The 19,143-nt window shown below is 30.4% G+C and overlaps 2 protein-coding genes across 2 annotated transcripts; both read right to left on the minus strand.

The window, feature by feature from the left end:
* Positions 1–13,212: 13,212 nt before the first annotated feature.
* LOC9299909 lies at positions 13,213–14,339 on the minus strand. Its single transcript, XM_021015658.1, has one exon. The coding sequence runs from the start codon at positions 14,077–14,079 to the stop codon at positions 13,516–13,518; it is 564 nt and encodes a 187-aa protein (XP_020871317.1). The 5' UTR covers positions 14,080–14,339; the 3' UTR covers positions 13,213–13,515.
* A 1,970-nt stretch (positions 14,340–16,309) lies between these two features.
* Positions 16,310–17,403, minus strand: LOC9301648 (40S ribosomal protein S27-3). The gene is made up of 4 exons (XM_002865528.2): positions 17,316–17,403; positions 17,126–17,227; positions 17,005–17,033; positions 16,310–16,620 (listed from the first exon to the last, which is right to left on the minus strand). The coding sequence occupies exons 1-4, from the start codon at positions 17,316–17,318 to the stop codon at positions 16,500–16,502; spliced, it is 255 nt and encodes an 84-aa protein (XP_002865574.1). The 5' UTR covers positions 17,319–17,403; the 3' UTR covers positions 16,310–16,499.
* Positions 17,404–19,143: the final 1,740 nt, after the last annotated feature.

Below are 19,143 nucleotides of genomic sequence, written 5' to 3' on the forward strand. Positions count from 1 at the left end.
AACTTTCACCACTAATTATAACTTCTTTTTGTATTTTAGATATTCTAATGATTTTGTGCAGTTTACAACTAACTAATTATGCATTTAGGAGTTAAATTTTATTATTTCTATCATATGCAGGTTTTGAACATCATAGCAGTGCTTAAACGATAACACAGAAGAAAAGTCATTAATAGTTTCATGAATAAGAGTTGTAAACAAACTCATTGCAAATTTGTTTAATTCTTTAGAGTTCAATAGAAACTCTTATGTTATATAAATTTTTCTATAAATCTGCTTAATTTTTAAATTCATTGAACATTTATATCATTATTAATCAAATGCATCAAATCAACATGTTTTGAAAAGCTTAATGAGTTATGTTTTGAAAAGCTTAATGAGTTATGTATCAGGTACTAACCTTTATAGTCATGTTTCAACAGAGGTAATTGTGCCGTCTGATAATTCTTGGTTAGATTGTCTTCATTAGATTGATTTACTCTTACTCCATATACATGTCTGTACCAAAAACCTGCAAATCATTTTATATTCAGATTAGAGATGTACTTTATAAAGCTTGATCCTAATTTGATATCAGTTTCGGAATCTGATAAAACTTTAAGATTGCAAATCATATAGTTTATAATCTATATCTGAAAAAATGCAAATATACAGTCATAAGATTAGATCAAACAAAGATTTGGCAGAGCCATTCATTATTTCATTCGACGATTTCAAAATTGTCTGTATAATTTGTTGAATTTCTTATAACATAACGATTCAATCACTAATCAATTGAAGAACTGAGTTCATCGATTTGTATCAGATATCCGATTAAATTTGAGAATTTGGTGTACCTTTAAGTCGAATTTCCAATTTCACTGCTCCGGAACACAATCGATGAACAAATTGAATGTCTTCTTCAATTCCGAAATTGTTTGAGACTAATGAAATTGCATGATTTATCATTCTTTTAGCTGAAGTAAGAAGAATATGACTGGAAAAATCGTCGGGTGATGTTTATTACAATAATTCCGATTTCTCCTCCATTGTCAGCAATCGAAATCGAAGCAGAAGCAGATTCTTGATTATGTTTTTTTTTTTAGACATCGTCGACAGATTATTTTTTTTTTTTAGACATTATTTTCTGTTTCCTTTAAATTATTTATGCTATTATTAAAAATCAAACCAAAGCAACATAATTAAAGATTGGGCCTATTGTTAAAATAGAACACAAATTGGTCCAAAAAATAAACTCTCACAAACTAATAATACAATAAAAAAAATAAATGTTGCATAAGTTAATTATTAAATTTTCTAAGTAAATTAATTAAACATACAAACAAACCATACAATTTTATTTAGACTTTCAACATTTTTATATACACTACAATATTATCTCCTCTTATATATATATATATATATATATATATATATATATATATATTTGTGCAAAGCTCCTCTTATATTATGAAAACATTTTTACCAACTAAGTAAATATAATACAACATTTAATACTATTTACAAATAAAATTAATCATGCTATGACATAAATTTTATAAATTTGACTTTACTCTATTATTTGTTTTTAATACAAAATTTATATTTTAATTTTATAAAAGAAAGTGCTATAGCACGGGTTATGATCTAGTAACATATATATATATATATATATATATATATATATTGAATTTGTATAGAGTTTAAATATTATTAATATTAAAAACTTTTTATATAATTTAAATATTATAAATACTTTAAACATTTTATAAAGTTTAAATATTGAAATGGTTAAACTTTTTATAAAGTTTAAATATTTATAATATTTAAAATTATTATAAAGTAAAAATATTTATAATATTTGAAACTTCTAAAAAATTTTAATATTAGAAATATTATAAATGTTTAATTAAGTTTAACTATTAAATTTTTTTTACAGAATCATAAAATTTAACCTTTAATAATTTTAAATATTTATAATATTTAAAATGCATATAAATATTATTAATATTTAAATTTGTACTCCAAAAATTCAAATGTTAATATAGATAGAGGTATACCATAAAAAAATTCAAGATTTAGTTAGAAAAAGTAGGTGAATAAAACTAACCATATTAAAGAATCGGACTAAATTTTGAAGCATATGCCGTTGAACATGGTAATCATCATAGATTTGCTTATCATGTTTAGGATTAGTTGCACAACAAAGTAAATGTTTAGTATACACACAAACAGAAAATATAAAATATGAACGTTCGTATAATAAAAAAAAAAACGTTTTTGTTGGGTTGCTAATGAGATTGAGAGATTATAAAGGTTACTGTCACATTGAAGATGTGATATTTGGCTTTGTAGAGAGATGATATATATAGAGCTCATACACGATTAGGGTTAGTTTCGATTTCGAATAAAAAAAAAATATCTCTGTGAGCAAGCAATTTTTAAAAATCCGATATTAATGCTTAATAAACGTAACCTTATTTAGGAAAATAAATTAATCATTTGAATATGCTATTTTGTTTAGAAAATATATGAAAAAATCGTATATGTAGAGAATTTAATCGAATAGAGAGAGAATATGTCTTTGATAAGGTTTTAATTACATACCAAACAAAATGAATGGTTAAGATTGAAACAACAATATTTAGTATTAATTATTTATGATTAGCTAAGATTCGTATCATAAAATCGAGAATATAGCAACAAAATCGGGAATGTTTAAATATCATTCAATGCCATGATTTTAAAAAGATTTGAGAATAAGTTAGTGGTAATATATTTAAAATATATATTATGTTTGTTATCATTTTAACGAATTTAGTATTTATCATTGAAAACTTTTAAATCCCCTAGATTACGTGAACTGATTTATTAATCTGTTTCAATTTTTTTTTATTAGTTGCTAAATTGAGAAGATATGATTTTGTTAAAACTAAATTGATTATATGGAAACAATTTTTGGAAATCGTTTAGTTAAAAAAAATATGCAGTATATATATTTCTTGTTATCAAATAAGAGGATATTATGTGTAAGAAATGTAGGAAATAAGAGTTTAATAACAGTAAATATTATTTATTATTTCTAAAAGTCTTTACAAAATTTAGTTGTTGGGTAATGAAATGCTAATAATTAAGAATCTTTCATTTATTATATTTTAAGGCCACAAATTAATGTAGAAGCAATATTGATTAGTTACAATTTTTGGGAAAACACGTTTTGAATAAGATTACTAGATCCTGACCCGCACAAACGTGCGGGATTTCATATTTTAAGAAATGTGTTGTAATAAAATTTTATTAAATATATGATTATTTTGTTGTTTTAGTGATATATATTGTATTGAATAAATTATACACAGAAAAGTATAAAATGTTATTTTTGTTTGCTTATGACACAATAGTAACCATAAGTCATTTTTTGGAGTTTGAAACTGAAGAGTAGATTAGAAAAAAATCTTAGATTGAAATATAATATAAGTTAGATTGATGTAAAAAAAATATTATATAGTTATAGTATCTATAACCTAAACTCATATCAGTTGGTTGAAATATTTGAAATAATAATGATTTTAAAAGTATTTTAATATTCATAACAATCAAACGGTCGGACCAAAATCAAGCTGAATCCAATTAATGGTCAGATAGATTTTTATTAAACTTGTGAACACTAAACATGTAAACTATTAAACCGTATATAAAACCGTTAAAATGATTAAATACGGTTGCGAGAAATAGAAATATTTAGAGATAGGCGTAATTCCCATTCAATTTTATCATGTTCCATTATATCTTACCCATTCTCTAATTTATGTCTCATAAGAGAATGCATTTTTAATATAAGACAAATTTTGTATTCCCAATTAGAAACAGGACGTGACGGAAACAAAAATTCTCGATATCCTGTTTGGGACAAACACAAATATAATTCATAGTATATTTTTATATGATATAATAAAAAAGTTAGATTGATGTTAAAAAATTATTTATATATCTATAACCAAAACTCATATTAGTTGGTTGAAATATTTGAAATAATAATGATTTTAGTAGTATTTTAAAATTTGTAACAATCAAACGGTCGGACCAAGATCAAAATGAATCGAGTTAATGGTCAGATAGATTTTTATTAAACTTGTGAACATTAAACTTGTAAACTATCAAACCGTAGATAAAACCGTTAAAATGATTAAATACGTTTGCGAGAAATGGAAATATTTAGAGATAGGCGTAATTCCCATTCAATTTTATCATGTTCCATTATATCTTATCCGTTCTCCAATTTATATCTCATAAGAGAATGTATTTCTAATATAAGACAAATTTTGTATTTCCGATTAGAAACAGGACGTGACGGAAATAAAATTCTCGATATCTTGATTGGGACAAACACAAATATAATTCGTAGTATATTTTTTATGATGATATAATAAAAATATTACAAAATATAATTCTTTATTCTTATTGTTTTATATTTTGTTCATAAATATTAAATTACATTTGTTTGTTTTTTAAATTTTAACAATTATAGAACATACTATAATAACATTTATTATTTTGAATATTTTTATGCTATATAAATTGAAAACACATGTTACATATTTGATGGCAAACGTTAATTTGTTTGAATTGTAACTTGTTCTAATCTAAAATCTATGTTTTTATCCCGTTCTGTCTCCTTCCATGTCGTTCCTGTTTCGTAATTCCTATTCTCGTTATATTACATTAAATATCATTTTCCGAGTTCATTTTTGCTTATCTTTAAACACCATACAATATACGGTTGTAAGTTTTGGGGATTAACATATGTTCTGTTAAAATTTGTAAACATACCGTAAATTTTTTTTTTTTTGGGGCAAACAAATTGAAAAAATAAAAACTGTGTGAATAAATTTAATGTGAGATAGTTTAAATTTAATTTGAATAAAGAAAAACAAATTGAAAAAATAAATAATATATCAAATAATCTTAACAAAATCATAAAACTAAGAGATAGTTTAATGTGAATAAATTTAGAGAATCATTTGAATTAATTGTAAAAACTGTGTAAATTAAAAAGTAGCTTGTAATTAGTTAAATTAGTCATCTTGATTTGAATTCAATAGTTCCTTAAATTTAATATTTCTCATTTTGAAATATTTGCATTAAAAATTAAAACATTAGTATTAAAATTTATTTTAATATTATTTGAAAAAAGAAAATAATCAATTCTAGAAGAATGTGTATTCCAAAATCTTGTAACAATTTGATACAAAATAAAATAATTTATTTGATTTGAAATTGAATAATTTATTTGGAGATATAGTAACTATTATAGTACGTTTTCAAAATATATTAAAAATTTAGGTTAGTTATATATATTTAAAATAATGAAAACTACCCATTTTCAAAAAAATATATTCTAAAATTTTATATCATTTAAATCTAATTAAATGTTAAATATTTTAATCTATCTTGGAAATATTTTCTAGATATTTACAAATTTAGAATACAAAAAATTAGTTTTTGAATAAGCTGTATTTTAAAGGATGTAACTTATGTAAGTATTTCGTTTAGATATACGACAAATATAATAAATATTTTTTCATATTTGGAAAATCAAAATTGAAAATTCTTTTTTCCATGTGTACCAATGAGAATTAATTAGCATAGTATTGTTAAGGAAATTTTTAAAAATCTAAACAAAATGATAATTTGTTATTAGATTAGATTGCCATTTTTGAAAATATCTAATAATATCTTACGAAAATAATTTAGTTTACAAATATGCAATTTCGAATTAAATATACACAATTACCCGTTTCGGTTTATTAATTTTGCTTCTTCAAATTTAAAAATATCAATGTCATTCTTTGTAATTATTTACCTTTTATAAGATTATATTTTATCCAATGCTTCCAAGTTAATAGTATAAATCTACACTATTAATATCATAAACATTTATAGATTGTTATCATCGTTGATAAATATTTCTCGTTGCAAAATTGATAATATCGTTGATAAATATTTATAATTTTAGTATTTACCAACCCGAAAATATTTAATTTGATTTAAAAACAAATTATTTCTATTATTAATATAGTTTAGTTGCTAATAATTTAACGTTTACATTATACTATTAATTGTTTACATATTACGATTTGACAAAAACAAAATATTGGATGGAATGTATGCGCATGTTTTTTTTTTGGCAATGTACTTAATTTGTTATATTTGGTAAATGAGAAAATATCGGAATATATTTATAACATAAATATTATTACTTAGATTTTATTGTTAAAATATTTTGTATTTTTCAATTAATGACATTCGATTTATGTTGAATTTTTTTGTTTTATCTCTAACAAATTGAAAAATACAAAATATTTCGATTTATATTCGAAATAAATATATTGATTCTGAATATTCAGTTATTATTTAATAGTTAATGTTGTTTCCTTTTTTGTTTTTGTAGACAAATTATACCAAAAATATTGACGAAGCAAATCTCGGAATATATTGGATCATTTAATCTCGTTATTTGTTTTTGCAAAAAATTAATGAAGGATCCGAATCAAATATATTTATTTAGTTGTAGTAGTTGTTTATTTACTAAATTACCCATGTAAAAATTCATTTAGTTAGTCTTAAACTACCCTCACAATGTTGTAGTTCACAAAATGCTTCCCAATTAATAGTATAGAATTTTAAAAAATTTGTAATATTAATTAATATCTAAACAATTAATGCTAATGGCATTCCTCCGTAAATAAGTCTCAACTCAATGATTTATTTGCTAAATCTACTCCAAAAATGTATATATTGATCCTACAAAATCCAAAATAATACACAATATAACCTTTATACGTATCTTGTAAACGTATTCCGATCACATACATTAGTTTTTTAAGAATCTAAAAGTAGAGTTGAACTCTTCATCGCGAGGGCTTCGATTTGAAATATTATTTTTCAAATTTTACGAACTTGATAGAGAATAAGGGTTACATTGCGTATTATTTTGGACTTCGTAGGATTAATTTGCATTTTTCGGAGATGTGAAAAGGTAAAATTGCAAAAATAAGTGAGTTAGAGGGTTTCTTTTGCACAAAACTTATATATATTTTTTTATTTATTTTGATAATGGAGTCAACCAAAAATAGGAGGAAATTAAAAGTTTCAAAAAAAAAAAGCCTATTAGAGCAACAACTCCAACGTTAAACTCTTATAAGATTTTTTAATATTTAAAAAAAGAAAAATAATAAAAAAAATAGGAGAGAGAAAACAAGCAACAACTCTTAATGTAACTCCAACGTTACATTAACAGCTATTAAAACAACTCCAACGTTAAGCTCTTAGAAGATTTTTTAATATTTAAACAAAAAAGAAAATAATAAAAATAGGAGAGAGAAAACAAGCAATAACTTTTAATGTAGACCCTTAAGAAACGGCTCGTACCATTTGTCTGTTTTTGATTGCCTCAATTATTTTTAACAATTTAAATTTTCTTTTTTTATCATCTGAAATTAATTATAACTCAAAAAAGCCTTTTCTGGGGAATGTTGTTTACATATGTAATATGAGACGGCTCTGTACGAACTTTTCGTGCCAGATTATCCGCTTTAACATTAGCACTACGAGAAATTAAAGATAAAGAGAAGCTTGAAAACTCTTCCTTGTCGGTTTGAAATTCCTCTAAATACACTGAAAACGTCGGCCATTCAGTTGGAGAAGACACCATCTTCACCAGATCAGAACAGTCTATATAAAACGCCACCTCTTGATTATATGCACCAATCATACACTTCATCGCCCAAAGAAGGGCCTCGACTTCTGTATGTAGTGAAGACAGACTTCTACGGAGGTTGGCAGCTCTCATGGTTGGCGGATCTCTATTCGACGATTGATATATCACGGATTTTACCGATTTTAGCTGTGATATATGTGTCGGTTTTAGAGTCTTTTTTGTTGTTTCTAGTGTCTTTTCGAGTCTTTTCAGGTTTTTACACGTTCGGGACAAATTTGGAGAAAAGGAATCATTCTGGAGCTAAACCGGAGATTTAGAGCTGAAGAAACGATTTCTGTGTCAGACCAAGGCATGAGTGTCGACCGACACCCTTGGTGTCGCTCGACGCCAAACAAGGCCCAGCAAGAGTCTCGACGATTTGGATCTTTTAAAGCCCGAATAATCAACCCAGAAGACTTCCCTATTTACAACTTTAGTCCCTGCACGTTTTTAGAGACTTTATAAATAGTTTTTAGGATTTTTCTATTTCATTATCTCTGAGATCTCAGATCTCTCATATTCTCATTCTATTGTATTCTTTGGAGCTTAACCCCTTTGGGAGATAATTGGAGAGAGCTCTCCTATAGAGAAGATCTTTCTTAACTCTATTCTCTTCTTAATTTGTTTTCTTAATGCTTTCTATTCATAACATGTTGTTTGTTTCAATCTCCATGTCTGAGTAGTTTGTTTGTTAGGTTTAGGGATTCTCATTAGGGATTTAGATGAATTAGTAGATCGATAACCTGTTAGGATAAAATCTATAGAGTTCTTCACTTTTGATTGTTCTTAATGCTGATTCTAGAGTAATTAACTAGAATTTGATCATATGATAATAGGTAGATTCGAGAGGTCATCTATTACTGGAACTATCTTAGGTGGGCAGAAATTACTAGATACATTCGAGAGGTGGTCTAGGAATATCTGTGAACAAATCAAACATGTTATTAATGCTAGTCTAATTCTAGGAGTTTACATTTGAGAGGTGGAACTTCCTGATATTAGGTTTAGTTAGTCAATTCATACGAGAGGTGGTTGGCTATAAATTAGTGATTTGAATTCTAGAACGGTTCGATAATAATCCTAATTAATTTGCTAGATCTACTATTTATTTATTTTCTGAGAAATCCCAAAGCCTGACGTTTTTCTCATCTGTTTTCAACCCGATTTATTTGATTGCTTTGCTTTTATTTAATTTTTAATATTTCTGTTTAGCTTAATTCAAAACCTGTTAGTCTATTGTGTGAACACGAGAGCTTTGTGGATACGACCCTAAAGTGCTACACACGATCTCTTATGTGAGAGAGTAGTCTTAGGTCTTACTTTGACTCACATCAACGATGTACAGAACCACCTGTACCGGAGAACTTATCACTTCCTTTCCACGATCCATCCACGAAACAACGATATCCTGAATAGTTCGAATCAAAAGAAACCTCCCTCACTCGGGACAGAGTTGCCGAAGTCACAACACCATGATTTTCTTCTTGGAGCTCTAATTGAGCTGCTAACCAATAAGACCATCTCCAATGTAAAGCTCTATATTTTTGCTCTAAAATAGAGTAACTTTATAATAGAGTAGAATTATCTCCAATGTATTACTCTATTCCTTACTCTAAAATAGAGGTAGTGTAAAAGATAGAGGAAAATTATATAGTTACTCTATATATAGAGCAATCTTCACTTTTGCTCTATTTTAGAGTAGAATATAGAGTAGAGTTGGAGAGAATTTTGCTCTATATTAGAATTTAGAGGAAAAAATAGAGTGGGGTTGGAGATGCTCTAATTGTGCCTCTTTTTCTGCTAACCGTAATACCTCTAACGGGTCTTTATCTATATTTTCAAAGATTTTTTCATTCCTTGCTTTCCAAATATACCATATAATCCATGGAAAAACTGAAAAATCAAAGTCCGGAGGTATTCTCCAAAATAAGTGATCCAAATTCGCAAAAATTGATTCTGTGGGAAAAATCTCCATCGCCGTTGGAATCTGTGAAAGTGCCCAAATATGCCGTGCCGGGTGGCACTGAAATAGTGTATGATTGATTATTTCCTCTGATGCACCACATCTGCCACATCCTGTGTCACAATCTATTCCTCTTTTCCGTAGATTTTCCGTAACCGGTACACAACCGTTTAAAATTTGCCATAAGAAATGTCGTATCTTCGGTGGATACTGCACTTGCCAAGAGTGTGCTTTTCGCGGTTTGATATCTGGACCAATAAACGAAAAATTGGTCTCCGATTTTTCTATCCATGTGGTATGATAACCCGACTTAACTGTATATTTTCCATATTTTGTAAAGTACCAACCTAGAGTATCTTCCTTCGTTGGCGCACCCACTAGAAGGGTGCTTATTAGCGCGACATCTTCAGGATCAAAGATCTCCTTTAAGAGATCAATATTCCAAAATTTAGACCGACTATCGATAAGGTTTTGAACTTTTAACAATGGGTCAGCAATTGAACCAATACTTTTTGCTGGTCTCGGGAATTGAGCTGGAATCCAAGGATCCTCCCAAACTGAGATGGATGCCCCAGATCCGACTCTTTTAATAAGTCTTTTATTACCAGAGATCTAGCTGAGCATATACTCCGCCATCCATATGATGAGGAGTATGATTTTATATTTTCCAAAGGATTGGATTTTCGTAAATACCGTCCTTTAAACACCTCCGCAAAAAGAGAATCTGGGACCGTGATCAATCGCCATAACTGTTTAGCTAATAATGCTGAGTTAAAGTCATTTACATTCTGGAAACCCAAACCCCCTTCCGATTTGCTATTGCATAATTTATTCCAGGCCATCCAATGCATACCTCTAGATTCACCATTCGAACACCACCAGAAATTAGCAACCGCACTAGTAAGTTTAGAAGTGATTGTTTTCGGTAGTCTGAAGCACCACATAACATAATTTGGTAATGCTGCAGCTACTCATTTAATCATCACTTCTTTCCCACTTTTCGATAAAAATTTTGCCTACCAGCCATTAATTCTGGTTTGTAACCTATCTCTAACAAAAGAGAAAATCTTTGTCTTCGAGCCACCCAAGCTCTCCGGCAATCCGAGATAAGAACCCATACTACAGATATTAGTGATATCCAAGGTAGCTTTGATATCTTCATTGATATCATCATCTACCTTATGTCCAAATTGAATCGAAGATTTTTGAAAATTAATCTGCTGTCCCAATACCGTTTCATACTTTTTTAAAATCTCCAAAATAATCTCGCACTGATCCTTATTAGCTTTGCCAAAAAATAAGCTATTATCCGCAAATAACAAATGTGAAACCGAAGGTCTTGCATTTGCAACTTTGATACCCGTAATTAATTTTCCCGTTCTGCTTTCCGAATATTCGCAATTAGCACTTCAGTGCAGAGGATGAATAAATAGGCGAGAGCAGGTCTCCTTAACAATTTAAATTTCGTTCAATAGCTAAACTATATTAAAGATATTATGTAAATATTGTTAAGATACTCTATAAGGTATTAAACCATTGTGGATGGTCTTACAATCTAAGATACTGACAAAATTTATGGTGGATTACAGAAGGTTTTGCTTGAGCATCAAACTAAAATAAAGAGGGAGACATATGCAGAGCCAACCCTTGGGTCAAGCAGGTCATGATCTTGTTTTGGCTTTTTCTATAGAAAACTTAGTCTAGTCACAAGTGGTTAAATTATGGTGGCTACCTCATCATTATTTTATGGGGTTGCGACTTATGTGAGGCCAAACATGTTTTAAAAAAAAAACACAAAATACTAAAATATCTCTATACTATTAAAAGAGAAGTACAAATGAAAATGGGTCGGGTTAAAATCAGAAAATTGACCCGAAATTCTGAAATCGGATCTTTGAAATTTTTTTGGAATATAAATTCGAATTAATAATGAAAAATCAAAATAAAATCAAATATTTATGGAAATCAAATAAAATCTTATTGTACTTATGGTAACTAATAATAAAAGCATATTCCAAACAATATTATACATTAATTACGTACAATAAATTTGTTCATATATTTTTGGGTCTAATTCCATAACAATTAAAAACTAATTTAATAAATGAAATTATACTATTTATAAATATAATGATATATAAAAAAATTCTCTAATTTTTTTGTTTTATTTATTTTAGTCTTACAGCAAAATGGAAAGGTCTTACAGCAAGAGTGTACATTATACTTCATCTTTCAATCTCTCATCTAGATACATATTCTATTATTACTATATGTCCAAACTTCATTTTGTTGTATGACTAAATAATATTCCCATTAGAACTGTCAAAGCGAGTTGATTCGTCCCGTTAAGTCCGTTTTGCGATAGACAACAAATATTTTGACTTGTAGTTAGTCGGTCCGCACGACCCGCGGGTAGCATATATGAAATACAAACCCGTCCCGCGAGTCGTGCGGGATTATATATAAAATTATTTAAACAAAATCCATGGACAATCCCGCAAATCCGCATACATTTGCGGGATTGTCCATGGATTTTGTTTAAATAATTTTAAAGTAACCAAAATTTAAAATACTACTAAAATAAATAAATAAATCAAAATACTATTAAAAGTTTGTTTAAATTACCACATGTTGAATAAATTATAATTTTATCAATAAATACTAATATGCGGGCTGATCCGCCAACCCGCGGATGAAAACCGATTAAACCTATGACCCACTGCAAATTAATCCATGTGGCCCGCTTATTTGCGGGTTTAATATATTTTCCCAAATCTGCCCCATAGTGAGATGATGTGGGCTGGACCCGCGGTTTTGACCTATTTTGACTGCTCTAATTCCCATGAATCGTCTAATTTTAGAATTTTAAAACACAAAATTCTATTTTGTAAATCATAATTATTACGATGGGTATATTTATAAACAATTTTACATTTTCTCTACAATTCGTTATTATGAATATTTATAAGTATACTACACGATTCGTTCTACTAAAAAACACGCACAATATTGAACGCAACATATGTAAACCAATATTCTCCCGCGGTGGACCGCGGGTCCGATCCTAGTTAAAAAATTATTTGGCCCAATTTTTGTCCACTTGTAGCCTTGTAAAACTCATGGCCGGTTCTGGACTGATGCATGATATCTTGTGAGTTAGGTGCTAATTCGACCCATAGACTTAAAAGAAGTTAGGAGCAAGCCAATGGTGCGAGTTTATGTGGAGTTTTATGAGCTTGACAAAATCAAAGATTCAAAGATATTCGGCTTTATGTTTGAAGAATTAAAACTTAGAGAAGATTTGAAAATATATGAGATTGGATTCACAATCGCAAAGAGAGGATGTTTGAAAGATTGCAGAGTTAAGTAACTACTATCAGGTGTAACTTGTGTAAATTTAACTTGAAAGTTTTCCAGTAAATAAAGCATTTGGCTGATAATGTGATGAACTTTGACTGTTGACTCTGAGTAAATGAAACGAATGGACCGAAATATGATTAAGACTGAAATAAGTGAAATATAATCCAAAAATAGAATGCTCAATACTGTAACACTTCAAAGATCTTACACATAGTACGACCTCTATGAGGAAGAAAACATATTCCACAAAACAGATAGATCCTTCCTTCAACTCAACATGTCAAATGAAAACATATCTAAGAGGTCATAATATTTCGATCATAGAAAATAAGGGGGCTCGAAGGACTTCTCATAGACAACACAAAATAAGAACGTTAGCAAAGATCATAATATGAATCTATTATTCATATCTATCGCCAACATGTTTATATATGTATATGTAAAGATATAGGTATTAGGTGCCTCGGGCTAGCATTTCTTGATACCTCTTGAAGGACAAGAGTTTCTGAAGCTTCATCTGCTTATGAAACCTTGAAATAAAGATATCTGCGACATGGTCGATCTCATCTTCTAGCTTGAAATTCTCTCCTTCTTCTTTCGAGTTCCTCACCATTTCTATCACAGAACTACCTTGACCTTCCTCCTCCAAGTCTCCAAACTCCTCCTCTCCTTCGAACAACGTGTGCCTCAGATCTGGATACTTGTCGCTGTCGTCCTCGTGAACATCGTATTCCTCATGATGAGCCATTGTGTATGCCTTGCTGTTGTAGAGAACTATAGCCTTGTTCTTGTCTTGGTCATGGTCGTTGTCGTCGTCGTCTTGATCTGCATGGCCCAAGAGGTGGTGAATCTTGTTGGAAATCGAACGAAACCCGAGTTTCTTGTGTTTCACTAGAGACAACATGAGTACTCGTGTCTTGAAAGCACTTGTTTTGTTCTTTATGGCTATAGATTTAGCCTTCGCCATAGAACTCAACAACGCAACGATATGTTTCATCAATGCCGTAGCTTTCTTCATATTTTTTCAATAATTGTGTTTTCTCTTATGTTTTGGATGTTGCTTAATTAGCATGAAAGGAACATTGGAGGTGAGAGCCCTTAGGGGATCTTATATGAACATGGAAAGGTACGGTCACAAGTCATGGCTTTATGAGTCTTGTCGTATATTTCTTAAATTAACGGCTATATGGTTTACTTAATGGCGCAGCAATCTTCTCACAGTTTGCCACGTGGACATAAGCCATTTGACGTAGTGGATCACTTGCTTTTTCTGGTTTAAACTTTATGCACGTTCTCTTTTATCAAATTGAATCGTGCCTACATTTTACGAACGTAAGCATTTGATATTTCTATTACTTCTTTTTATGATATAGGTTCTCAATAAATTAATTTTATGTTGATTTTGGTTTATAAATGTGGCCTAACGGGGTTACTTTGGCGATGAGTCGGGTATAATTTTTCTTATAAAGTATCATGCCTTGCGACATAATTCATGCTTACTATGAATCAAAAACGAATAAAAATGGTTATAATTTTGCGACTAGAATTCATGTGTGGTACGTTATAAAAATATAAAAAAAGTTTTTGTAAACCGAACATGGCGTTTTTATATGTTTAAAGGGACTCTCTTTAGTGGTTCGGGTGTTGCTGCCTATAGACTCCGGATCATACGATCTAAAGAGTAGAGCGTCTAGTCCATGAGTGGACTCTAGATCGCGCGCTATTGCGGGATGGTTATGGGAGAGCGCCTCTGAAGAGTTTCAACATAGAGAAATTCTGAGGGTAAAGCCTCTCGAACCGGTTTTATTTCCATGTATCGTATCCCAATTGGTTAATCTCTGAAAACCGAAAAATCATCCGGACAAGTATAGTTGCATGGGATCTAATGGAATAACTATTCCGTAACTTCTTTGTTTGATAAATAAATAAATGTTTTTTTTGTGAAAAAATGACCTATATTAATAGTTAAAAGTAATTAGAACAGTTCGGAGAGTGAGATTACATAATTTGTAAATGATCAAATATATGATATATACATCCACAATGAATTCAAACTATTGTACACTTCTTCCTTTTAAGGATTTGATTGATTAGCAACTTTGTTTTTAAATGTGATTAACTTTACATACGAAAGCAATTGTACAGCTAAGTTATCTAAACAAAAGTATCATTTGTTACCCAGAAAGAAGTTTCATCAACTTTGTGTAAGAAAAAATGTTTTTGTAGAAAAGCCTCAGAATTAGGAAGATGCTTCGGTAAAGTTACAAAAACAGCTTAAGAGATCCAAACGTAAATCCATTGTACTTTTCTTAAAACTACTTTAAAATTTTCCTTTATTTTTTTTTATACAGTCTTATTTACTTTTTTTCTAAAAAACGGAGACAAAGATGAGATGGAGAAAAAGCATTTGATGTTTTTGTATAATTGGAAAGTGTTTACGCACTTGGTCTCTCTCACATTTCAAGGCGCCGCGAAATTGCTTGCTCATGATTTTTAGCTTTATAAGATTCTCTTTCATTTATAGCCACTCTTCGATTTATTTTTCTTTAGATTACTGGATTTTAGATATTATACATTGTCAATGTTAAAAGGAAAATAAGATATTATACATTGGTCATGTCATTTATCAATTATTAGTTTTAAGATTGATTCCAATTTAGTACTAGGAATAGTTTCATTGTTCAAATTTGCACAAAACCAATGGAGTTATTTAGATTTTAGACAATAGATTACACAACCGATATTAACACAGATTTTCTAGCAAAAAAGGTGTTCAAAATGTACTACTGTCAGTGAGAGTGACCATAGATTTCAAAAAGCTTCTCAAGCTCAGAGTTATAGATCTCAAACCCTAAAACATTTTTCCAGTGTTAATGTATGTTAGAGCCTCAAGCCATCGGATTAGATATTCCCATTCAGATTGCGGAAGAGACAACATTGGAGCATTGTTAAGAGACTAAACTCTCAACCAAAAGCTAACAAAGTTGTCAATAGCGCAGCGGCCACATCTTACAAACCCATCACTCACCGATGTGTAGCATTCAGTCCTAACCTAGTTATTGTAGAGACCTATATAGCTAAGGTTTCACTTCATAAACTTAACTTCAAATACACTAAATATCTCATGTTAAGTAAAGTCTTAGTTTCTTTTGCACAAGTAATTCAAATTTAACCAAGGTTGTTTGTTCACATTTCACAATTGTTGTTTCTTCAATGAATGACCAAACCACCAACAAATGTAAACATGGACAAGATAAGAGTTCTAACCAACTACTCAGCTAGTAGCTTTATCATGCCTTCAAAATCTTCTCATATGCGAAAAAAAAAAGTCAATAGACATTGAAACTACTAAAGCAAGAAAACAAACTAAGGAAAGATCTGATTCCCCTCACAGCAACAACATCTGCGAAAGGATGATTGATTCGTTAGATCTCAATCTCACTTCTTCCTGAAAGAGCATCCCTCTTGGAGCCTCGCTTTACCACCGGTGGGCTGGCACAGAACTGTCTGACAGTTTCCACACACTACAACTGTTTGCGAATGGCTGAACACAGTGGTTCTACAAAATAACCAACAAGCAATTCGTTACCAAGTCCAAGTGTACTCTCCTCACATATTCACATCACTACTTATTCACAATTTCTCCCTAATACCAATCTTCTATGGTAGATAAAGCAGCATTCAAGTTGAGCAAATTCGACAATTCACAACTGACTAAAAACCTGGACAATTACTTCCTAGTACCTATCAATAGTTTCAATGAAATTAGCATTCAAAATCGACAATTCAATTCACAGTATCACTACTGATCTAAAACATTAGCTTCTTCCTAATACCAATCCATATCTATAAATTCAATAAAACAACACTCAAATTCAATATCAAACAACAGTTATAAGACTCTATAGAACAATCATTTTACGAACAAAATTAGAAAACTCACATGTTGAAGCATCCCTGACACTTAACATCCTGAAAAAAACACAAAGAAAACAGAGTAAGATTCATTGTTTCGCATCCAATTGTGTTACGAATCAGATTTCAGAGAAGAAAACAAACAGTACCATGAAGAAAGAGTTGGGAGATTGCACGAGACGCTTGAGCTTATGCTTTCTCTTCTCAAGCTCAGCAGGAGGATTGAGGAGATCGATGTCATTTTGGAGCACCTAATCAACAGATCCATAAGAAATATGACAAAAAATCAGAAATTACAGAATCATAAACAAAGGAGAAGAACAAAGAGAGATATTTCACCATGATTGCTTGCGGAAAGGAGACGAAGACGAATTGGTTGATGAAACCCTAGAAGCAACGAGACGGAGACTGCAACTTTTGCTTCAATCTAAGTATATATATATATATATATATATATATATATATATATGTCTATACATACAAAACATTGGGCCTTATAGGCCCAGCCCATTATACATAAATGGAGAAATTTGACTTACCAAATTTTTTTTTTTTTTTTTTTTTGTCGAAACTTACTTACCAATTTGTATTCTCTTATTTTGGAAAACTTAAAACCAAAAAAAAAAAAAAAAAAAGTAATGTGGTGAATCCTAAAGATAAAAGTGGAGGTTTAGCAATTTTTTGGAAAAATAGTCTAAGACTTCGAAATTCTTTTTGTAGATAAGAATCTTATAGTTGTGAAGATTAGGAATGATACAATCTTTTGGTTTGTTACTTTGTTACTTTTATTTAAGGTAATCCTGTGACAAATTTGAAAGATTTGGTTTGGGAAAAATTGGATAGAATTGGTGTTTCAAGAAAAGAAGCTTGGTGTATCACTGGGGAGAAATAACCAATGGATTCAAGAAAGTTTTGATCGATGCTTTGGTAATTCAGCTTGGTTTTCCTTACTCTCAAAAACACATTAGTGATTTTTAGAGAAGCTCGGATATGATCATAAAGCGGTTCTAGTCAAGTTTACAAAGGATAAGGAACCTTTTCATGGTCAGTTTCACTTTGATAAGAGATGCAAACCATTTTGGAGATTATCCGGAGAGATTGGTAGTCAAATATTAATGATCTTTGAATGTCTATTTTTTTTTTGTAAGTAACCGGGAGACAATGTCTCCCAGATTTATTAAATTAGAAAACGTAATAAAACAGGAATTCGTCTTGGTCATGTAGATCCAAAAGTATCATCCCTTACAATCAAATCAAGTTCTAAAGGTACAGACACGAAAGAGTGAAAACCTAAATGTAAGGAAAAAGCATAGTTTGCCAATTCGTCTGCTAGACGATTAGCTTCCCTATACACGTGAACAATTCAGGCTATCCAGTCCTTTGCGATAAAGCTATGGTACAAGTGTACCAGGAAAGACAGCGGATGTGATTCATTGATCACTGTCTGCAAAAATCCAACAACCAACTCCGAATCCACCTCCAACACCACCTCATAAGTTTCTTCTCCCAAGCGATATAGAGACCGTAATAGACGCCCCATAATTCTACCAGTGGTGCGAAACATCTCCTAATATTAACCGCGAAACCTCCACACCAATTACCTTCCCCATCCCGTAAAACTCCTCCTACAGTGGCCAAACCAAGATTACCTCTCGAAGCCACGTCCGTATTAAGCTTCATCCATCCATCCTGTGGAGAAATCCATCCTATCATTTGTCCACTCGGCCCGCCTATGATTCAGTCCTGCCTTAGAAAGATTTGCCGAAGACACTTCTCTTGAAAGGTCTTTGACAAACCGAACTCTGTCCCTACATTTGCCATTCTCGCCGAAAACATTCCCACATCTCCATTTCCAACCCTACCAAGCAGCCAAAGCAAACATAACAGACCATGGAGCACCTTCAACCAACTCGTCATCACACAAGTTACCATACACCCACTCCAACAACGATTTTGTAAAGAACGCATGTCTCTTCCTTACGGGAACAATTCTGGTCCAAATACCTGCCATGGCTTGCATGAGGTTGATGAGTTCAGAGAGATGTAAGAATGTTTTAATAAGTCAATGCGATCTTTAAAATATAATTGCTATTGCTTGGTGTTAATCTTAAATCATTCAACGTTTAAGTTGTTTATAGATGATTATTCATTTATAACAACTGTTGTA

This window comes from Arabidopsis lyrata (assembly GCF_000004255.2).
Source record: "Arabidopsis lyrata subsp. lyrata unplaced genomic scaffold ARALYscaffold_8, whole genome shotgun sequence".
Lineage (NCBI taxonomy): Eukaryota > Viridiplantae > Streptophyta > Magnoliopsida > Brassicales > Brassicaceae > Arabidopsis > Arabidopsis lyrata.